The sequence below is a fragment of the Chelonia mydas genome, chromosome 11 (genome assembly GCF_015237465.2).
Source record: "Chelonia mydas isolate rCheMyd1 chromosome 11, rCheMyd1.pri.v2, whole genome shotgun sequence".
Classification (NCBI taxonomy): domain Eukaryota; kingdom Metazoa; phylum Chordata; order Testudines; family Cheloniidae; genus Chelonia; species Chelonia mydas.
This window is the reverse complement of record NC_051251.2, coordinates 9,540,136-9,564,310: the sequence shown is the minus strand read 5'-3', so window position 1 is coordinate 9,564,310 and position 24,175 is coordinate 9,540,136. Positions and strand designations below refer to the sequence as shown.

The 24,175-nt window shown below is 44.1% G+C and overlaps 1 protein-coding gene across 41 annotated transcripts in view; it reads left to right on the top strand.

Moving 5' to 3' along the window:
- The window catches only part of CLASP1 (cytoplasmic linker associated protein 1), a 266,722-nt gene that overhangs the window by 172,197 nt on the left and 70,350 nt on the right, over window positions 1-24,175 (top strand). For 19 of the 41 annotated variants that reach the window (XM_037912897.2, XM_043525472.1, XM_027833968.3 and 16 more), the window contains one exon: window positions 23,839-23,942. In XM_037912897.2, coding sequence (XP_037768825.1) covers window positions 23,839-23,942 — 104 coding nt within the window. Of the gene's footprint in view, window positions 1-2,610; window positions 2,719-11,843; window positions 11,907-23,838; window positions 23,943-24,175 lie in introns of all 41 variants that reach the window. The other 22 variants (XM_043525461.1, XM_043525467.1, XM_043525458.1 and 19 more) reach the window with 3 other exon arrangements.

Here is a 24,175-nt window from a genome sequence, read left to right as displayed (position 1 = left end):
TGGTCCTTCTATTCCAGTCGCTCATTCTCTTTCCCTTGTGTATATCTCTCTCCACCAGCATACATGTCTCGTATTTAAATATCACTCATTACATCAGGAAATCAGAATATAAGTTGTTGTTTTTTTCTGGTTGCTTGGATATTGTGTCTAGTGGGTGGCCTCACATCCCAGTATTCTCTTTTGATTTGTAATATCCGAGAGTACAAATGCCTCATACTGCATGCAGGCTTTTTAATCTGTTAATAAAGAAAAACATGTTGCCTGTATCATTCATTCTGTAGTGATCACGTCTATCACACTGAGAATATGTGCTAGGCCTAGGGTGCTTAAACCAGGAAGAAGACTGACAGATGAAAAATACATTTCATGAAAGTGTTTGTGATAAATGGATGCCTGTGCAAACTACCTCCATGTGAAGGCTGTCAAGATTTACATGTAAGCATGTGACCCAAGAGTGAACAGTCCTACTTTTAGAGAACCCCATAGTTCCAAGTAAGTGTATTTCTCATGTAGATTACGTTTGGGAGTTTTCCTTTTCACCCGTAGTTCACTCTTAAGCTTCCTGTTCCTGCCCTATATATTTTTTTATCTGAGGCATCTGTATTTTTGGGTCCTAATTTCATTCACTCCATGATAATCCTACTTATTATAACACCACCTCTCTATCTCCTTCATAACTTTCTTGGCTTCTGGGCATGGCGGTGTTATTATCAAGTTGGTCTGTAGTTCATCTTGTATTGTTCAACATCAGAGTTCAGACATCAGAACCATTAATTCATCAAACAGATGTATGAGTTGGGTTTTGGAAACCTGGAAGGGAATTGAGAAACCAGGAATCTGGCAACAGTTTATATCTGAATTTCTTACTCTATATGGGAAGGATTCTATTTTGTCCTGTTCTGTTATACGTCAAGGGATACTTTGAAGGCCCAGCATTTAACTGATAATATAAAAACAGATTATTTACTCTGACTCTGTCCTCCTCATCCCTAATATTCTATTCTTCAATAATGAGGACTGCAAAAATATTCAATTTATTATCACATTCCTTGATGATTCTACAAAATAGTCCCAGTGTGCTGAATGGTAATTTTTCTATTACCATGGCTCTGTTTGCACTGTCCCCAGCCTCCTCTATATGTGAGCAGGCACTATAAACATTTATAAGACTCTGCACTCAAAGGCATGCATTCGACATACTTTTGCAAATATGAACATCCTGCTAAGTACTGAGGATGGAGCAAACAGGCAGAGTAGGTGACAGCACTAAGGTATGTGCATCTCTGCAGCCTGGCCATCCAAAACAAAGCTAAAGGATCTGATTTTAGTCCAGGCACTGTGAACAGTTCCTTCAGGGCCTTTCCTAACTACTCATTTAAAAGTAGCTACTCTCGTTTCCAAAGACTAGTACAGTGAAAAGACTCTGTACAGTCATTAATTATTTCAAGATAAATTCACAGAGCTTAATTGTAATTCAGATTCTCTTTGTTACATGTACAAATGTGATCCAGTGCATTCTTTGTTATGCAGAACTAATTTATAAATTATGACTCATTGGCATATTGCTACCATATCCAAATAAAATAGAGTTTACAAAGGAATAATCCAGTTACGGTTTACATGAGGCAGTTTTATTGTTCACTTTTTACCCCGAACTTAAATTATTCAAGAATTTACTCTTAACTGATAGGTTAAGTATCCCTCTAAGGGCCCAATCCTGCTCTCCTTATTCAGGCATAACTCCCACTGACGTTGGTGGGCCACTTTTTGATCTTGGTTACTGATCTCAATACATCTTCAATGGAGTGACTGTGGAATTATCAGCAGAATTATCAGTGTGCCTGAGATCAGAATGTGGCCCAATGAGAGTTTTGTTGGGGAAAGGAGTGCACGACAAGGACTTTTGTGAAGTGTATTTCTGTTTTTAGATATGTTGGGCAATTAAAATTAAGCAGCTTTTGGTAAAAGGACAGAAACCATTGAAACCCGTGTTGTCTTAAAATTAAAACTGCTTTGTAACCCTCTCTATTCACAGTATCTTTCAAGGGGGAATTTACCTCTGTAAATCTGTACACTGCAATGTCTTGTTTTCCCCCAAAAATTTGATCATGAGAAAACTATCCTTGCAAAAGCCCAAACACACATAGAAATGGCTTTCTCTTTTGTGACAATTTTTAAAAAAAATTCTGATCATGTTACAAACGCTTCCCCCTTCTTCTAAAAGGCTGTTTTTCTTGTAATTAAGCAAATATTCTTCCAGAAAGGTTTCTTTTAGCCTCAGCTGTTTTGCATGCTTCTGTAGCAGTAGAGCTCAGCCACTCTTTTAAATGAATGAAGATCTCCTGCTCTACTCAAATAACAAAGCTTGGATTGCCTGAGAGACAAACATACTGTGCCAGCCAGACATTCAATGGTGCTGAAACTTCCAGTTAAAAACACAGCTCAGCATGTGACACAGTTGGTTTGTGAAAAGCCTGAGGTGGCTGTAGCAGATGATAATTACTAATGTAATAATTACCTTAACTAACAGAAATGTGACTTGCCTTGATAAGCTGTCTGTCCTCATTAAACTTGTTCACCTTCTCTGAAACTCTCCATGCTGCATGCTAGCACGGAGCAGCCGTATCCCCCGACCCAGCATGAGTCAGGGGTGCAGCCGCGATACCAGCCGTGAGAGCAGTCGAGATACAAGCCCTGCTCGGGGCTTCCCTCCACTTGGTGAGTACATGTAGGCACTGGAGCTTTAAGGGTCGATTTCCCTTTCCCCTTTCTGATTATCTGTCCAAGACACTGCCAGGTGCAATGAGCTTGTTTCCTTCCTCTGTTCACTTCCTTACACTCCCCCTTTCCAGCCCTGCTTCCTTTTTGTTCTCTTCTGCATGTTTCAATTCTGGTTCTCAATGTTTTCTTTTAGTAGAAAGTCCCTTGATCCTGAACTCCTGTGATAATTTCAATTTCTTTAAGTCCATTTGTACAGACTCTGCTATGTTTCACCTAAAAAGACTGTTCCAGTGTTTTGATGGATAACTATGAAAGCAATCCTACTTGTACAGCTCAGAGTATGGTTAGCAGCACCACAAAGCCTACTGCAGAGTGACTTTAATTATACATGAACTGATCTGAAAGCTAGATACAAAAAGAGAAACAATAATTTCACACTAAACCTCAGTTAAGAGATCAAAATTCTTTTTATTTAAAGGTTCTATATAGCGCCATCAGCCACTGACTCGTAAGTTGGACATGCCATTCTGATGGAAATTCTCCTCAAGTGTGAGCCTCTTTAGTGCTCTGAAGGGCTGAGGACTGAAATTAGCATGGTCATTCAGTTTAAACGTACAGTACAAATATAAAATCTCATTACGGTTTATCATATGCAGACATTTTTTTCTTCATAGGGCTGAAATGGCAGGATAGTTAATGTTTCTGATCAAATGTCATTTCATATCCAACAGAATACATCACCTGTTGTACAAAAGCTTTGTTTGTCATCTCAGGACAAAATACAGTTGATCTCTGAGGCCTCTCTGTTTACATAGCAATTCTATAGTTGTGGGTTTGGTTTTCAAATTGGGGGAAAGAAATTATTATGGATTCCATCTGGCAGGCTTGGTATATGCAAAAGCTGTAGGATCTAGCTTTATAACTGGTGACAAAGTACAATTGTATGGAGTAATATGTAAGTGGAGCCGGAATACACATTTGGGCTTGATTTCACTTTAATTTACAGAATTGGAAGCAAGAGTTGCATAAATAAATGAACTATCTGTGGATTATGTGCTCCAGTCAGACCGGGAAGGGAGGTAAAACAAGATGGGCAAAATGCTCCTCTTTGGTCCTCAACTCTGTTAATTTTTCTCTTCCTGTGTTTGTACAGCATGTGGGGGAGAGTGAAACATGAAAGTCAAGATTTGCAGTGTAGATCTGAGGATATTTGGCTCAGTGATAGGAAGAAAAGTACTCTTGGACAATGTGCGGTATTGGGGGGTACTATGCTAATTCCATTAACTTGCCATTACTCTGAAATTTCATTGACAATTGACTAACTTGTTATACTTCCTGATTAATCTTGTCTTTGGAACTGAATTATGAACAGTATAAGTGGTGTTGCCATTACTGGTTTTATCATTTAATCTCCGGCTATTTCTTTAGGACTTGATCCAACTCTCAATACAGTCAGTGGAAAGACTCAGATTGTCATCCATGGGAGTTGGATGCTTCTGCTCCCATTTGAAATCAATGCCAAAATTCCCATGGACTTTAATGGAAGTAGACTAGAACCCTTAGCTTAATCTGAAAAAGGGTACTCCATAAGAGGCTTCATTAGGAAATTTTTTTTCCCCCTCTCATGCTTTCCCCTGATATTTTGCTAACTAGTCAAAATGTTAATGTGAACTGGGATACTTGAGGATCCCATTCCAATACTTTGGACTTTTTTTCATTAGATAATGTAGGTAAAAAAAAATTGAGTTTGAAAGGGGAACTGTGAAAACCTTTCCCTTTTTTTTTTTGAACATCTCTTTGCAAAACTGATTTAGATCTGAAATAATTATGGATGAAATTTACCCTGAAAGAAATGGACCAAGTCCTGCAATCCTCAGTCAGGGTTAGAAGTCCTGTTGAAGTCAATGGTACTACATGCACATTATTAAAAATGAGGGGAGCAGGAAGAGAATGTAAATATTTAAACCAAATTATTTGAAAATCACTCTCAAGCCAAGCTGTGAGATCAAGATTGCAGGTAACACACAGAACTGTTGTTGAGATAGGGTCTGATCAAAGCACATTAAACTAAGTCAATGAAAAGATTTCTGTTGTCTTTACTGGGCTTTGGATCAGACCAATAAGAATATGTGCCCCGTAGCTGAGGTCAGAATTGGAGCCTGTGTGTTTGGTGACCTTCCTCACAACATTTCTGTTGTTTGGGTTTTTTTCTCATCTTGGTCTGTAGATCTAGAATGTGACCTTTGAACTATCGCAGGGAGTTTTCAGTGATTTCTACATACAGGATGAGCAAACAGTAGTTCTTAAGGTATCAGCATGGATATCCTTGTTGATGCCATTTTCTGGCACTGCATCATGAATCTGACCTTTCTTGGACCCCTATGTTCAGATCACAGCTACTTCTGTTTTGAATAATGTGCTTTACCCAGAATAAAGTACATTACCACAAAAGATTTTGAAAAAGAAACTGAAGTAGTGAGTTAATATCTCTGTATTCATATTTCAAGTTTGGTTCTGATGCACGGTAAGTATTTGGCCACACATTGCTCAGATATTTATCAATTTTTGAAGTTTTATCAATATTTGAAGATAATTGGACACACAAAGCTATCCTATACTACACCAGTGTGTTTATGAAGAGTGCCCCTTGGTTGGCATTCTATAAAGTAACCACTGGTATGATCATACATATCCAGTTGTGAGAAGGTGTTGGTGCTAGTGAAAATATACAGGCATACATTGAAATGCAGTGTTTTATTTGGAGGTGGGGGTTGATCTGAATGAAAAATGTCATATTAAATGTGTGTGGTTATTGTATTCAAAATAAAACAACTGCATAAAATTGCCACCTTCTTATTCACTTCTGCCCCCACTGGGCTAAATAGTATCCTGGTGGTATGCTCATAAAACTCCCATTGACAGCCATGCGATTTTATGAGTTTGGCCAAAGGGAAAGTGTCTACTTGCTTTACTGTGCACGGCAAGGTTTTTGCTTTGCTAGCAGCAACTGAAGAATGAGATGGTTTCCTGATCTGACTCAGGAGACTACCACAAAATCACCAGCTCTGTTCTGTCTACAGAACCTTAATTGCTGGTGAGAAGTGGCAGGCGTCAGCTTAATAATCAGAGGCCACGCTGAGTTTATGGGGCTAGCAGATAGAAGGGATCACCTTTTGATTTATAGATGGAGCCAATTTGATATTGGAGCCAGTGAGAGATAATAAATAAGCAGCGCAGTAGATACTACTTTTGTAGTTCTGTTTCTAAGCTCAATTATAAAAAGAAAAGGAGGACTTGTGGCACCATAGAGACTAACAAATTTATTTGAGCATAAGCTTTCGTGAGCTACAGCTCACTTCATCGGATGCATACCGTGGAAAATACAGTGGGGAGATTTTATTTACACAGAGAACTTGAAACAATGGGTGTTACCATACAGACTGTAACAAGAGTGATCAGGAAAGGTGAGCTATTACCAGCAGGAGAGCAGAGGAGAGGGGAACCTTTTGTAGTGATAATCAAGGTGGGCCATTTCCAGCAGTTTACAAGAACAGTTTCTGACCAAATGTCATTTCATATCCAACAGAATACATCACCTGTTGTACAAAAGCTTTGTTTGTTTGGAGGGGAAATAAACAAGGGGAAATAGTTTTACTTTGTGTAATGACACATCCACTCCCAGTCTTTATTCAAGCCTAAGTTAATTGTATCCAGTTTGCAAATTAATTCCAAATCAGCAGTCTCTCGCTGGAGTCTGTTTTTGAAGTTTTTTTGTTGAAGAATTGCCACTTTTAGGTGTGTAATCGAGTGACCAAAGAGATGGAAGTGTTCTCCGACTGGTTTTTGAATGTTATAATTCTTGACGTCTGATTTGTGTCCATTTATTCTTTTACGTAGAAACTGTCCAGTTTGGCCAATGTACATGGCAGAGGGGCATTGCTGGCACATGATGACATATATCACATTGGTAGATGTGCAGGTGAACGAGCCTCTGATAGTGTGGCTGATGTGATTAGGCCCTATGATGATGTCCCCTGAATAGATATGTGGACAGTTGGCATCGGGCTTTGTTGCAAGGATAGGTTCCTGGGTTAGTGTTTTTGTTGTGTGGTGTGTGATTGCTGGTGAGTATTTGCTTCAGGCTGGGGGGCTGTCTGTAAGCAAGGACTGGCCTGTCTCCCAAGATCTGGGAGAGTGATGGGTCGTCCTTCAGGATAGGTTGTAGATCCTTGATGATGCGTTGGAGAGGTTTTAGTTGGGGGCTGAAGGTGATGGCTAGTGGCGTTCTGTTATTTTCTTTGTTGGGCCTGCCCTGTAGTAGGTGACTTCTGGGTACTCTTCGGGCTCTGTCAATCTGTTTCTTCACTTCAGCAGGTGGGTATTGTTGTAAGAACGCTTGATAGAGATCTTGTAGGTGTTGGTCTCTGTCTGAGGGGTTGGAGCAAATGCGGTTGTATCGTAGAGCTTGGCTGTAGACAATGGATCGTGTGGTGTGGTCTGGATGAAAGCTGGAGACATGTAGGTAAGTACAGCGGTCAGTAGGTTTCCGGTATAGGGTGGTGTTTTTGTGACCATCGCTTATTAGCACCGTAGTGTCCAGGAAGTGGATCTCTTGTGTGGACTGGTCCAGGCTGAGGTTGACGGTGGGATGGAAATTGTTGAAATCATGGTGGAATTCCTCAAGGGCTTCTTTTCCATGGGTCCAGATGATGAAGATGTCATCAATGTAGCGCAAGTAGAGTAGGGGTATTTGGGGGCGAGAGGTGAGGAAGCGTTGTTCTAAGTCAGCCATAAAAATGTTGGCATACTCTGGGGCCATGCAGGTACCCATAGCAGTGCTGCTGATTTCAAGGTATACATTGTCCCCAAATGTGAAATAGTTATGGGTGAAGACAAAGTCACAAATTTCAGCCACCAGGTTAGCCGTGACATCATCGGGGATATTGTTCCTGACGGTTTGTAGTCCATCTTTGTGTGGAATGTTGCTGTAGAGGGCTTCTACATCCATAGTGGCCAGGATGGTGTTTTCAGGAAGATCACTGATGGATTGTAGTTTCCTCAGGAAGTCAGTGGTGTCTCGAAGATAGCTGGGAGTGCTGGTAGTGTCGGGCCTGAGGAGGGAGTCTACATAGCCAGACAATCCTGCTGTCAGGGTGCCAATGCCTGAGATGATGGGGCGTCCAGGATTTCCAGGTTTATGGATCTTGGGTAGCAGATAGAATACCCCTGGTCGGAGTTCCAGGGGTGTGTCTGTGCAGATTTGTTCTTGTGCTTTTTCAGGGAGTTTCTTGAGCAAATGCTGTAGTTTCTTTTGGTAACCCTCAGTGGGATCAGAGGGTAATGGCTTGTAGAAAGTAGTGTTGGAGAGCTGCCTAGCAGCCTCTTGTTCATATTCCGACCTATTCATGATGACGACAGCACCTCCTTTGTCAGCCTTTTTGATTATGATGTTGCTGCTGTTTTGTATAAACTTACTGGATGGAGAATGCCTGGTTTCAGCAGTAACTTATTACATTCAATGGCATTATATTGGTACTGGTGTATACCATAAGTTTTCCTTTTAGTGAAAGTATGTTAGATGAAACCTCAAAAATATATTGGTGGAAATACTTCTTTCAGGTCCTTGATCTAAAGATAAATACATTGGGCCAGATCCTCAACTGCTGGAGATTGGCCCTGTTCCATTGAATTCAATGACGCTGTGCTGGTTTATGGCAGCTGAAGATCTGATCCATACATTGATTATTAAGTTATATACTACAAAATATTTATACAAATTGTTTCACTTTATATTTGATTACTTTTATTACACAGATGAAAAATAGTTAATTTAAAATGTAACATTGAATGTGGTAGCCTGGGTTTATCACTTCAGTGAGTAAATTTTGTTATAGAAACCACTACAGAAAAAAATAGACAGAAAATTCCAGTGCAATAAGAAACCAGCACAATTGTGGTACAACCAATTTATTTGTCTACTTTTGTGTATTTTCACTGAAATGACTGTCATAAATTGGAATAAGTGCCTAAAGTCATAAACTTTCTGCTGTGGAATTATTACCTTAAAGAAGTGTACATACATCAGTTTAAGCCAAAACTATGTGACTCAGCCAGAGTATTCTTACTGAATTCAGTAACGTTTTCATGGAAACACTAATTAGTATGGTTTTTTAACACAGTGTTGTGACGCAAGTACCTCTTGATGCCAACTCGCAGAGTGCACTGGGGTGCAACGGGGTACAGGGGTCTCCGGGGTACACCAACATAATGTCATGGAAGAACTCTGTTGAAAGGCTATGTCACGCTGGTAGTCCTAGCCATTGTGAGATACAACTACAGAGAATATGCTCTTCACATATCTTGAGACCAACTCCTCCAGACAGGTGTCTCCCACTCCCACACCCCTGTCTCCAGAGGGTACCGTTGTGTACTGTATGTCATAAAATAGTACTCTGATAGCATTCAAAGTCAATGATAATGAAGAGCTGGCAGAGACTTGAGAAGGAAACTAAGGCCTGGTCTACACTACAAAGTTAGGTTAAACTAACTAGGTAGCTTAAGGCTGTGGAAATCTTCCCACCCTGTGCGACGCAGTTAAGCTGACCTAAGTGCCAGTGTAGACTCCATTAGGTCAATGGAAGAATTCTTTCATCAACCTAGCTACTGCCTCTTGGAGGGATGGATTTACTACAGTGACAGAAGACCCCCTTCCATCACTGTAGTAAGTTTCTACACTACAGCGGCACACCGTCAGCTGTGCCGCTGTAGTGTTTCTAGTGTAGACAGTACCCTAACAGGGAGAGGTAACCAGCGGGTGTCGGGAGGGAACCCTATCTTGAGGTGTACATCAAAGGTCTGTTCTTGTGTATTTAGGTTTTTATTTGAATCTCTATTCTTTCTTACATACATTTGTTTGTTTTATAATTGAATTCAAGTGCTGTGCATATTACAGGAGCATGGTCTAAGATGAAACTGGTAAACGATGGTGAACTTTTCTTTGGGGAACAGATGATCTGGGATTTCTCTGGGTATCCCGTGATCATGGGCTGGGTACCACAGAGAGACACTTCAAAAGTATTCAGGGGCTGGATTGCATCTGTTGTCAACCTGGAAGGCAAAGACAGGGCTGGTATAGCCCAGAGGAGAATGCTTGAGTAGCTGACAGGCTGTTTGTGTTAGGGAGCTAACACCTAGTGGGTACTGGTAAGATTCCCTCACTCTGGAGGCAGGTGTAACAAGGTGACTCTCAGTCCTGGGTGCTCCGAGAAGTGTCCCAAGTGTCGTTTTACTCACATTGTAAAGATTAACTTAAATGCCACTGGACTCTACTAAATATAAAAATCCTGTGGTAACCTAATGTTTTGGTCATATCACACTAAAAGCCTGATCTTTCAAGTGGCTACACATGGCCCCCATGATGTCACTGGGGCTCTATGCAGGTGTAAATGTCTGCCCGCACTCAGCAGCTTGCAGGACTGGGATCTAAATCAGGAAATGTGGAACATAAAGTTCCCGCAGTAATGTTAACTTGGCCACATTGCTCAAGTATAGGTATTTTGTATTCCTTTGTTTCTTCTTAGGCCCTGATCCTGCAGGAAGATCCGTATATGTACAAGGAGGGTCTGCCTTGTGAAGCTTAATATGTAACTCTTTACTGATCCTGCAAACCTTACTTTCATGAGTCATTTTTGATATCAGTGCTTACTTGAATAAATGCATGGGGCCTTAGGCTCCATTTTTATAGACTGCATTGCACATCCTGAATACCTTATGGCCAAGTTCCCATTGCTGTGAGAAACTTTTTTTTCCTTTCTCATTTTTGTATGTAATTTTAATGTTACATTTACAAATGTTTGGCAATTAAATAGAAAAAATCCTTTAAATTCTTGTAATGTGCATATATGTGCACTATTGACAATGTGTATGTAGCATTATAAATTAAGAACCATGTTCAAATGTAACTTTCTTCAAGTATTAATAGCGACAATCAAACAATAAGGCCTTCAGTAGAACTATTGTATTGACTGAGAATTACTCATATGAGCGGAGTACAGAACTGGGCCTTTCTTTTAGAGTTTCTAGACTTATGTGTTTTTGAGTTATGTGAGCACAGCATTGCTAGATATATGGGAAAAAGCTCTTTAAAAACACTGGCATAATTCAGAAATGGCTGAACAAAATTTTTTCCAACATTCAAAAACAAATAACCTTTGTGCTGAAACTAAGAATGGAAAACTTCTGCTCTAAAGGAATTTGTCAAAGAAGTTATGAACCACTGAAAATCAGGGGCTAAAATGGAAGACGGAATTCAGTCTTAACTCCAGCCATTGCTATTATATAAAGGTCTGTTGCTATAACATTTTGAGTATGTGTGTATATATATTACACTCTCTACGCACACATACAAATATATGTATGCATATAATATATTTATATAAACACAATAACTGTGCAAAAATGTTACAATATAGCTGTCATAGCCACAATGGCGAGAGAGAGAGAGAGTGTGTGTGTGTGTGTGTGTGTGTGTGTGTGTGTAAAACTAAAATATTTAACAAAAGAGCTGTGCTCAGTGGCTTATTTATTTCCCGGTATGACTCCTTACACTTTTGTGACAACTCATTCTACTGAAATTGGTCTTGTCATTGACATTGTTTCTTGTACATAGAGTAGAATATTGTGAGAAATATTTTCAAGCACAATTTCTAATCATTCCTCTTGACTTCACTTTGGGATTTAGATTGATCACATCTAAATCCTGTTACGGGGTTAAATGTTTCACATTCTCATACTAGCTGTTTTTAGGATCTGTGGTTCTGGAACATGACTGACACTCACCAGTCTTTGCTGAACTGCACACAATTTGGTATTCTTAAAAACAATGTATTTGTTTGTCACACATTGTGTTTGTGGTTGTGGGGGAAAGGAGGAAGCTGCCGATGGAGATTTTGCCTTGGGGCTTGCACTGTACTTGTTGTGCATTCATACGCGGCAGCATTGCCTTTCACTATAAAACACCCATGTTGGTAGTAATCGTGTGCATCCCTTTTGGACTGTGGCATTTTCTGTCTTGGGTACTTGTGTGTTAATCTTGTGGGTGTTGCCATTCCTTTTACTTGCAGCTTCTCGACGTCATTCCAGGTCCACTAGTGCTCTCTCCACTGCTGATTCTGTTGGGCAGTCAGGTGAACAAGTGCTAACTGCATGAATCTGCTTCTTAATATTAGTCTTGTTTACAACCATTTTAACATTTGCTGTCATGCATATCAGCCAGCACTTGGCATGTGCTTTTCATTACTGTGGGGTTTTTGTTTAACATGCTTTTTTTATTTTAATTTATTGAATGTTTTTAATTTTGTTTATGTACTTTAGGAACATCATGAGCCGTGTACAAACAAACCAAGGGTGATCCAGGGCATTCTTAATTCCACCCTGCAAATGGATCAGCTGTGTAACGTGGGATAGATCCTCAGGGATGCTGAGCACTCACAACTCCCATTTATGTCAATGGGAGTTGCAGGTGCTTGGGATCGGACCCTTACTGGTCAGATCCTGCATATTGCGAGTATTCCCAAATCCCACTCAGTACCTTGCAGGATCAAACCCCAGATGCACAAAATCAACACAAAATTAGCACTGGATGGGCTTTTTAAATAAAAATGGCAAATGTAACATTTTCCAATATATAATTTTTTAAGGGCTGGTCCAAATCTCACTCAAGCCAAGGGAAAGACTCCCTTTAAAGTCCCTGTGCTTTTGCTCACGCTATTAATATTTAGATTTGAATGGGATAAATCCTGAGATTCTTACCCACCTTTTACTCAAACAAAATTCCCATTGAATGTGTGGGCCAAATCCTCAGATATTGAGCATGTGCAACTGCCTTTGAAATCAAGTGATTTCAGTGGGAGTTTTTCTTTAATAAGAGCTGGGTGAGGACTTCAAGATTTGGTGCAGTGGGAGTTTAGCTGGCAAGAACTGAGTGAGGAGTTAGCCCAATATTGTAGCTGCAAAGCTGTCCTTTTCATAAAGCAGAGTGGAGGCATTAATGACATTGCCAATCATTTAACTGTCCCCATTTTGATAGGGTGTTTGAAATTCTCCTTAACTTAGGGTGAGGTTGAATTAAATGACTGTTATTTAACCCAAACCCTCAAAATTGATTTTTTTTAATCTAGTGATTCTATAAAAAAATAATTATAAGTTGAACTGACTTTGACCTTGAGAATTTTTTTAGGCCACAATTCAAATTTGATGCATTTCACAGAATAATTGAAAGAACTGAAAAATTACATTTCACTGTAATAAAGGTGAAGGTCTAGGCTACACTTTTCTTTTCCACTTCTTATGATATATTCTACATTTTTAGCTCCTGTAAATTTGCACAAAGTTTGATCAAACACAACACAGTAAATAACCTTTGTCCTTGAGAAGACTAAAGCCAGTGGGAATTTTGCCTCCATACAGATGATAAAATCAAGTCACAAATAGACCTAACTTCCCTTTTTAAAAATGAACTAAAGCTGGAATTTTCAAAGGGGCCTAAGTGAGTTTTGCTGTCAAATGCCAATGAATGTCCTTGGGAATTGAGTGCCCAATCCCCTTAGTCATCTTTGAAAACCTCAGCCATCATTTACGTAACTCCCAAATAGCGAGCAATCCCACTAAATGGCATGAAACCAAGTGGCATAGACTTTTAAATCCTATGTATCTTGCTCACATAAGAAGTCCCACTGAAATCAGTTACCTCTTGGAAGAGTAAGGTTTAATCCTTAAGCAGGTTTCAGACAAACTGTTCTGAATTGTAGATAAGACATTTTACTAGTCTTTCAGTCTAACTAGAGTTCTTCAATGCAACTGAAAAAAAATGTGTCTGAAATTGAGGTTGTTATAGCCCCACTCATGTAGCTCTTAAACATGTGTAATTCCCATTGAAATAAAAGGGAGATTACATGCTCAAAGACAGCAAGATTGGTGGTTTAAGCTTACTTCATATTACAAAGCTGTATACAGCTTGGAAACACTGGCCCCCGTCCTGTTTTGGCAGTGTCAAAGATGGCCCTTGCAGAATACCCTGATTGTTAGGGGGGTGTTTCTTAGCCAGTGCAGAGCAAGTGTAGTGGCTCAGGCAAGGGGAGCAAAGATGCATGACCAGAGCACATGGTACTCTGGCTATTCTGTGCCAACGTAATGATGCGGGGTCTGCTCTCAGTTGTGCCAGCAGCCAGGCATGTCCCCAGCACGTCCCAGAATTAGGGAGATGCAAAAGCTCATATAGACACCTTTGACACATGCCCCACCTCATTTCTGCACTTGATGCAGGAGCAGAGTATCAGGGAATTGGGGCCCAATGTGTTTTGTGTTACATTATTCAGTGACCTTTAAATCTGTATCTCAGAGATTCCAGCAGTACTCTTGGAGCAAGATGTATGCCAGCATGCCACATTGTACTTATTCTGATTTGTTTAAAAACAGCTCCCTTTTGTTTATGTTTATGCCGGGTAATTTAAACTGGTTTACAACTGAATTATTTTGTCATTCTGTTATTCATTAAATACAGAAACTGTCTTCCCTTTTCTAATGCAACGCTAAATTAACTTGCAAACCAATGACACTCAAAGTGCTATATGATGATATCAAGAGACCGAATTCTGCTCTCAGTACCACCTTAGCAATGCTGCTTAAATCAGTTAGGTTTGCACAGATATAACTGAGAACACAATTTGCCTCATCATTTTCTACCTTTTTGTATATACCAGTTATCCATCTGTGTTTGTGAAAACACTCGTGTCTTCTGTATACTTTCATAAAATAAATCTGTGTAGCAACGCATTTAGTTTGTATCATATATAATGCAGTGTCATCTCCTCTGCATTCCTACTAAAGGAGTTACAGATCTTTCCATTCTGGGATGAAATTTCTATTAAGTATTTATAACGGTTGTGCAACTGAGTTCATTAAAAAAGGGGATGGTAATAACGCATACAATTTTTATTTCCTTGTAAAATGTCATGATTTGATTATTTTTTGGCAGTAGTTTTTAAGAAATTCATTTTTTCCCCGTGTAATGTGTTTTGTAGAAAATGTGCTTGCTGTAAATTTAAAATGTTTGATCTGATAATGCATCTCTGAAAGATAGTAGGAAACTCGTAACTACCATCCGTCCACTTTTAAACATAAATATAGAAAGAATCAAGTTTTCAGTTCATCACTTGACAAAATGTTTTTAATTAAAAAAAAAAAACAACCCTCCTATTTTCCCATTGCTGATCTAATCCTGCAACCCCTTAATCAGACAAAAGTTGGATTTAATTCAAGTTGGAGTTTTGCCAGAGTAAAGATTACAAGTTTGAGCCCTTAAGAGATTAATTCAAATAGTACAAAAATCATTCTTTTGGGACAATTACACCTCTCTCTAGTTCTTTGTATAACTGTTAACAATTCTTTTTCTCTATAATTGAGGTTTGCAAGAGAGTTCTGTACTGTAGAATTTAAAATGTAAATGTTAAGGTGTGTAAACCAGCATAATTTTCTTATATTTAATTATTTCCCTATTAAGTGTTTGCACTCAAATAATCTTCTGAACATAATACTTTACATCTGTTGCATAGAAGGATGCAATACATTTATACCATGTACAAATGATAATGTTCCTTTTTGGTCAAAGCTTTTAATGGATAGAATATTTTTCCTTAGTTAAATATTAAATACAAAAAACCTGTTAAAAAATCCTTGACTTGGTCCCTTTTGCCCACTGATCTTGTATTGTGTATCGACTAAATGCCGCTTAAGTACACCACAGATGGGCATATACATGTGCAGCTTGATGCTGCACCATTTATGCTAATAGGTTTCCATTTATTTAAATGGTAACATTTGTCGGACCATTCTCCACTAAGACAATATAAATGTATGTCCTCTGGAGATTAGTCTGTCCATGAGTCCAGGCATACCCATGAATAAATATACAGATCATGGCTCTGGGCACCAGATTGCCCCAAGTAGCTCATGTCATGGAAAGATCTGCAGAGCAGCGTTTCCCTGTTTATAAGTGGAGCCTGGACTAGAGTACACTACCTTCATTCCATACTCCCTCTGCTCTAGAAAGTATTTATGAACAGTGTGATGCCAGAATTTGGCCCATGATAGGTAAGTCCACTGCCCCTGTATCCAGTGCTTAATTTGTGCTAGAGCTGAGCCCTGGCACCTTTAGGCTTGGTAGATCATAGCCTCGCCACTTCTGGGCTTGCGCCCTAGCACCTACTTACTTGAGCCTGGCAAATCTTTCATTACAAATTAATTGCTGCCTGTGTCTGATCCCCCTCGAATACCTACTATATGCCTTTGGCTGACAGTATGTGTTTTATTAGTAAGAATAATATATGTGTCTGCAATTAGCCATTTGCTGGGTTTTTGCTAAATGACATTAATATGCAAAATCCTGGGAAATGATAAAGGACGCCAAGCAATATTTTGGATGTAAATCACATTTTGGGCCCAGTGCTGTTCACATTGAAATCACTGGGAGCTTTTCCATTATATTAAAGGGTTGCCACCTTTCTAATTGCTGGTAACTTGATCCCCGAGGCTCTCCCTGCACCGCTTCTTCTTCTTCTTCTTTCAGTGCTTGCTCATGTCAATTCCATTCTAGGTGTGTGCGCGCCCACATGCACGGCTGTCAGAGATTTTTGCCTTAGTGGTATCCGTAGGGCCAGCTGTGGCACCCCCTGGAGTGCTGCGCTCATGCCACAATATATCAAGCGCCGCCGGCCCTGCACCCTCTCAGTTCCTTCTTACCGCCCGTGGTGGTCAGTCAGAGAGCCTCTCTCCCTTGCTTTGCAGGTGGCCAGTGGTTTCTTTCCTGTTTCAGCCTTGTGCTTCCAGTTGTAAATATTTCTATTGTTTCTTAGTTAGTAGTTAAGTAGCTGTTAAGTGTTCAGTTAGTTAGGTGGGGGCTTTGCACTGGGTGGGGCATGCCCGTTCTCTGGGTTTTAAGCCCTGCTCCGTGTGTAACAGGCCTATGCCTGTCAGTGACCCTCACAATAGTTGTCTGCAGTGCCCTGGGGAGTCCCACATGAAGGAGCATTGTCTCATCTGTAAGAACTTTCGTCGTGGGACACAGAGGGAACGCGACATACGTCTCAGGGCCCTCCTGATGCAGGAAGCCAGCTTGGTCTGAAACGACACCCAGCGCTTCAGCCTTGGTGCACAGCGCACCTCTGGCACTGTTCCCCGTCCCTGGTACCGAAAAAGAAGCTGAAGAAGATGGCACTGGGCAAGCCTGATAAAGGCACGCTGGGCAAAGGACCCTGTTTGGGCCTTACACCCGCTCCAGACCTGCACAAGGGCTCCACCCGGGGGAGTGCCTCCCCCCGAATAGACCTGCCACCAACTACGGCAAGTGGTACAGGGTCAAAGCTGATGGGTCGGTCAACGCCTGCTCAGTTCTCAGTGCCTGCAGAGCCAAGGGAGCTCCTGCTGGTGCTGGCACCACATTCGGCAATGGAACTAGCTAAGGCGAGGGCAAGCCCGCCAGTAAGGCCTTGCACAGGATGGGCATGCGCCACTGATCTCCAGAGCCACGGCAGAGCCCTAGGTCGCCATGCTCTTGGTCTCCGTGCCCCAGGTCTCCGGCCCATCGTTACCAGTCATCGGTACCACACTCCCGGTCCCTGTCTTTGCGCCAAAGCTCTCCCAGGTGTAGTCGATCCCTTTGGCACCGATCCACGTCATGTTGTTGACACCTTGACTTTGAGGCCACTCCCCAACACGATGCTGCTCTCCCTACTCCTGGCACCAGTCAGAATGCTCCTGGTCACCGGTGGCGATGGTTAACCGCCAGACCCAGGCCTGGACAGCCCTTCCGTGGTCACCGGAGGGCGACGACTTATCTGGATTGGTGGCACAGTTTAGCCCCTCACCCAGGCTGCAAGGGGACTGGGCCCTGCAGGAAGCATCTGCGGCATTGGGGCCGGCCTGACAGCAGGGTCAATGGACGAACTAATGGACTTATTGGAATGCCTGGGGGTTTACTGTTATGCTATTGCCCCACTCTCGCCAACCCTCGGTTGCCGCATCAGACAGGCCAAAGTCTGCGCCCGCGGCACCGCTGGCACTGGGTTCAATGCAGGATGTTCTGGTGATCGTCGCGGGTGAGGAGCCAGTGCCCACTCCAAGGCCACTCTCCCCTTCGGGGGAAGATGCCAGAGGGCCTCCCCTGGTGGTCCAATCATCCTCCTCCTCCTCCTCCTCCCTGGATGAGGCGGTGGTGGGGCCCTCCACAGCTAGCCATGCTGTTCCGTAGCGTGGCTTTGAATTTGGGCCTCAAAGCAGGGGAGATGGAGGAGCTGACGAACACATTGTTCAATGTGCTCTTGGTGGCCACCTCAGCCCGAGTTGCACTCCCGGTGCATGAAGGGGTCTTGAACATTGCCAAGTTGATCTGGCAAATCCCATCCTCTATTCTGCCCTCGTCTAAAAGAGTGGAGAAAAAGTACTTCATCCTGGCAACAGCGTTTGAATACTTATATACCCACCCACCACCAGGATTGTTGATTGTGTCTGTGGCCAAAGAAAAGGGTAAGCAGGGCCCCTCCAGTTCCACCCCCAAAAATAAAGATGCTAAGCGGTTGGCCTTGTTTGGTCGCAAGATTATTCGATGTCCAGCCTCCAGTTTCAGGTGGTGAACCACCAGCCCCTCTTGGGCCGTTACAGTTTTAACGTGTGGGACTCCCTCCTCAAGTTTAAAGACTCCATAGCCCAGACGGTGGCCCAGGAGTTTGCAACCCTGGTGGAGGAAGGCACTGCGGCAGCTCAGTGTTCCCCCCCAAATGGCCTGGGATACGGCCGATTTGGCTGCCCGGGTGGTCGCCTCAGTGGTGGTTATAAGGCACAGTTCCTGGCTCCAGTCCGCAGACCTGTCCCAGGAGATGCAGGCCTCTGTTCAGGACCTCCCATTTGATGGTGTCGGTCCTGGTCGTTCTCTGACCAGATGGATGCGCGGCTTCACGGCCTTAAGGACACATGGGCGACTCTCCGCTCTCCGGGGATGCACACTCCTCAAGCATTAAGACAGCTGTTCTGGCCTTCTCTGCCGCCACGACAGTGGCAGCCTCGTCAGTGGCCTACAAGGAGACGGGACACTGGGTTTAGCCGCCGCCACCCGTCATCGTCTCACTCCCCTGCACAGCCTAGCCCGGTGAAGCACCAAGGGGGCCAGAAATGGTCATTTTGAGGGTGCATCCGAGAGTGACACACCAGCCATCTGCCCGGATCCTGCCTGCCCTTTCCTTGACCGCCTCTCCCCTTCTTCTTTGGCCTGGTCCCAGGTTACGTCGGACCGCTGGGTCCTGGACAGAATCACTTGGGGCTATACCCTGCAATTTTTGGACACCCCTCCCTCCCGCCCCCCTTCTTCCCCGTCCCTCTTCAGACCCTTCTCATGAGCTTCTCCTTGTTCAGGAGGTTGAAAAGGCTCCTTAGGATATGGAAGGAAGAGGATTCTACTCCTGATACTTCCTAATCCCAAAGGTGAAAGGGGGCCTCAGGCCCATTCTGGCCTAAGTGTCTGGCCTCAGGCCCATTCTGGCCCAAGTCTCTCAAGAAGTTGATGTTCCGCATGGTCTCCCTGGCCTCCATCATCCCTCCCCTGGATCCAGGGGACTGGTATGCAACTCTCGACTTTAAGGACGTGTACTTCCATGTCTCCATATTCCCAGGACACAGATGGTTCCTGTGCTTCATAATGGCCAGGCGACACTTTCAGTTCACAGCGCTATCTTTTGGCCTGTCCTAGGCCCCCAGGGTGTTCACGAAATGTGTGGAGCCAGTGGTGGCTTACCTCAAACATCAGGGGGTCCAAATCTTTCTGTATCTTGACCCACCAAGGGCAGATCTCCAGAGCAGGTGCAAAGGAGCCTCAATCTGGTGCGTTCCACCTGCAGCGACCTGAGCCTGTTGGTAAACACAGAAAAGTCCACATTAACTCCAGTCCAATGCATAGAGTTTATTGGGGCAGTCCTTGACTCCACGCAGGCCAGGGCCTTCCTTCCCGAGGCACGTTTTTGGGCCATGGCGGACTTAATCTCCCACATAAAAGCCCACACACTCACTACAGCCCACACGTGGCTGCGTGCTGTCTTTGTATGAGGCTTCTGCAAATGTGGCTGGCCTTGGTTTACACTCCCAGCAGGCACCCCCTAGACCAGGGATCTCAAACTCGAATCACCACGAGGGCCACATGAGGACTAGTACATTGGCCCGAGGGCCACATCACTGACACCTTTCCATATAAAGGTACAAAAGCCCCCTGGCTCCACCCCCACTCCACCCCTTCCATGAGGCCCTGCCCCTGTCCCCACCCCAACTCCGCCCCCTCCCTGCCCCTATTCCAACCCCTGCCCCACTTCTTCTCCACCTCCTCCCCTGAGCGTGCAGCTCCCCCCTCCCTCCTGGAAAGCACTAAGCGCTGCCGAACAGCTGTTTGGCGGCGGGAAGTGCCTGGAGGTAGGCAGAGGAGCAGGGACGCAGCACGCTGCGGAGGGAGGGGAGCTTGGCGGCCTGCAGGAAATAACTCTGCGGGGGCACGGGGAGCTTGGTGGGCCACAGGAACTAACTTCAGGGGGGTGCGGGGAGCTTGGCGGGCCACAGGAAATAACCCATTTTTTTGAGACCCCTGCCCTAGACCAAGTAGTCACAGTACTGAGCCATATCCAACTGTCATTGGACTGGTGGCGGGATCCCACGTCACTGCTGCAAGGACTTCCCTTTGTGTCTCTGACCCCATTGCTCACCCTGGTCTCAGATGCTTTGGATCTGGGCTGGGAAGTCCACCTGGGCCAGCTCAGCATCCAGGGTCATTGGCTGCAACCCGACCTGGCCCTCCACATCAATGTCAGGGAGCTCAGGGCAGTTTGGCCAGCCTGTCAGGCTTTCTTGTCCCACCTGAAGGGCAAGGTGGTGCAGGTCCTGATGGACAATACCGTTGCAATGTATTACATCAACAGGCAGGGTGGCGCCAGGGCTTTAGCCCTTTGTCGCAAAGTGTTCAGCCTCTGGGACTTCGCATGAGGAACGCCGTTCACCTGGTGGCCACCCACCTGTCGGGGACCAAGAATGTCTTGGCGGATCACCTCAACAGAACCTTCTTGTCTCACCACGAATGGTCACTCCATCCAGAAGTAGTCAGCCTGATCTTCCGCAAGTCAGGGACTCCCCAGGTGGACCTGTTTGCATCCAGGCAAAACAGGAAGTGCCACGTGTTCTGTTGTCTGCAGGGCAGGGACAAGGGCTCCCTGTCGGATGCTTTCCTGATCTCCTGGTCGGGAACGCTGATGTACACCTTCCCGCTGGTGCCCTTGATCCACACGGTCCTCCTGAAGGTAAAGCAAGACAAGGCCAAGGTCATCCTTGTGGCCCCCTTGTGACCACGTCAGCACTGGTTTGGCATGCTGCTGAGTCTGTCGACAGCTACCCACCCCTGCAGCTGCCTCTTTGGCTGGATCTGCTGTCCCAGAACCACGGCAATCTGCTGCACCGGAACCTGGCAGCACTGCACTTGACATCCTGGCTTCTGCCTGGCTGAGTGGGGAGGAGCAGCAATGTTGCGCCAGTGTCCAGCTGGGCAGCAGGAAGCCGTCCACCAGGGCTTTGTGGCAAAGTGGAAGTGTTTTACGTGTTGGGCTTTGGATCGTTGCATCTGTGCAGAGGAGGCCCCCCTGCAGGACATCCTGGACTGTTTGCTGCATCTTAAGCTCCAGGGCCTATCACTATCTTCGGTCAAGGTGCACCTGGTGTCCATGTTGGTGTTCCATCCTCCATTTCGAGGCAGGTCGGTCTTCACCCACCCTATAATGGCATGGTTTCTGAAGGGCCTAGAGCGCCTTTACCTGCATGTTCAGGATCTGGTACTCCCTTGGGACCTGAATCTTGTGCTGTCATGGCTCCCCCCTTCAAACCCCTCGCTTCCTGTTCTTTACTGCTTCTCTCCTGGAAAGTCTCCTTCCTAGTCGCCATAACTTCGGCCCGTCGAGTGTCTGAAATCAGAGCGCTAATGTCTGAACTACCTTACATGGTTTTCTATAAGGACAAGGTTCAGTTGCATCAACACCTGGCCTTTCTGCCCAGGGTCCTCTCCCAGTTCCATACTGGTCAAGACATATATTTGCTGGTTCTTTTTCCTAAGCCCCATGCGACAGATGAAGAAGGCAGGTTGCATACCCTGGATGTCAGGCGCACTCTGGCCTTTTATATAGACAGAACGAAGCCATTCCTTAAGTCAACGCAGTTGTTCGTGGCGATCTCAGACAGGATGAAAGGTTGCCCTGTGTCTGACCAAATAATATCATCATGGATCACTGCCTGTATCTGCTACTGCTACGAGCTAGCGAAGGTGCCCCCGTCGCCGATAGTGACTGCTCACTCGACTAGGTCCTTCCTTGCTCAGGTGCTGATCCAAGAGATCTGTTGGACCGCAACCTGGTTGTCTGTCCACGCATTGGCTTCACACTATGCTCTGACCCAGCAAGCTCGGGATGACACTGGGTTAGGCAGAGCTGCACTACAAGCTGCACAACGGTGAACTCCAAGCCCACCTCCATTGATACTGCTTGTGAGTCACTTAAAATGGAATCCACATGAGCAAGCACTTGAAAAAGGAAAAACGGTTACCTACCTTTCGTAACTGTTGTTCTTCGAGATGTGTTGCTCATGTCCATTCCATTACCCGCCCTCCTGCCCCTCTGTCGGAGTTGTCGGCAAGAAGGAACTGAGAGGGCACAGGGCCAGCCACAGCTGGCCCTATGGGTACCGCTAAGGCAAAAATCTCCGATGGCTTGCGCACACCTAGAATGGAATGGACACGAGCAACACATCTTGAAGAACAACAGTTACGAAAGGTAGGGAATTGTTTTTTCCTCCCAAGGCCCCGCCCCTGCTCCGTCTCTTCCCTTGAGGCTCCGTCCCTTCTCAGCCTCTTCCCCAGGGCCCGCCTCCCTCCCCACCTCTTTCCCTCAAGGCCCTGCCCCCGTCACTTGCTCCTCTTCCCATCTCCCCCAGTCACTCGCTAGATCATCTCAAGGAGCTGCCTGCAGGTAGGAGGCAGCCCCAGCTGAGTTTGTGCTGGTATGGGTTAATGACTCAGCGCTTCCCCCTGCTCCACAGTAACCGGACTTTTGGTTCGGGGTGCCATTTAGGGTTGCCAGGTCCCCTTTACGACTGCACTTTCCGGTTGAAAACCAGGTACCTGGCAACTCTAAATGGCATCTGGACACAGAAGCCAAAAAACAGAGTGTCCAGGTAAAACCCGGATGGGTGGCAACCCTGATCAAACCCTTTATTTTCTTGCAAAAGGAAGAAATTGTATGTTGATTTATGATACAGTATTGAGGCCAAGTTTCAGCGCAGGGCAAATTTAAGCCTGTACCTCTAACAGCCATTTAACAACAAAGGTGAGGTTGGAACCACTTCAGAGATGATCACACCATAGATATTTCTCCCTTTTTATACGTTCTTCTTCCCACATGAGAGGAAAAAACTCATCTAGTGGTTAGTCAAGTCTTGAAACTTAATATGTAAGATCTCAAGCCTTTGATTTCAGTCAAATGACTCTTGTGAGTAGGGGCTGCTCAAATGAGAGAGTTGCAATATCAGCACTTAATAGAATTAGTGAGTAATGGAACTGTAGACCCGATTCTGCTTCAGAGAAGTCAATGAAAGTTTTACAGTTGATTTTGATAAGAGGAGGATTGGACCTCATATATGTGTGACTCATGAAACCAAAATAAAAGTAGAAAAGAGTAAATTTAAAAAGAGAGAGAGAGTAAAATAAAAGGAAAAATAGATTCCTTTCCCACCCATCTTGCAACAGTAAAATATGCCTATGAAAATCAAACATAGTGTCTCTGGTAGCTTAAGTACTGGAGTTTGTTTGTAGTATTTTTGTTTTAAATACCATAGCGGCAAAATGTGTCAGAGTGACAGATAAAATAACATTTAATGAAATGGTACTGTGGGTTCCCAAAGCCTTTCGTTGGGGAGTTCCTGGCCAGACACCTTATTAGGATTCAGAGTGAATGTGAATTCACTTAACAATCTCTTTCAATGTTGTCTTTTGTGCAGACCGGTTTGGACTTGGACAGCCAGGCAGGATGCCTGCTTCTGTGAATGCCATGCGAGTCCTGAGCTCAAGCACAGATCTGGAGGCTGCTGTGGCTGATGCACTGGTAAGAGGAAAAATACAAAATGCTACCGACACCAGAAAGTGGCTTAAAGTTACCTGTACGTATGTTCTCTTTTTTAATAGCCGTTGTTTTAAATGTCCCAATGTCTGACACTGTGGCGATGTTTGATAATTGCATTTTGCATTTGAATGTATTGGCACCGATGCTACATTTCATTATGGAAGTTTGTTAATCCTCATCAGTTATTATCCAACAAGCAGAGATGCTTTAGTGTC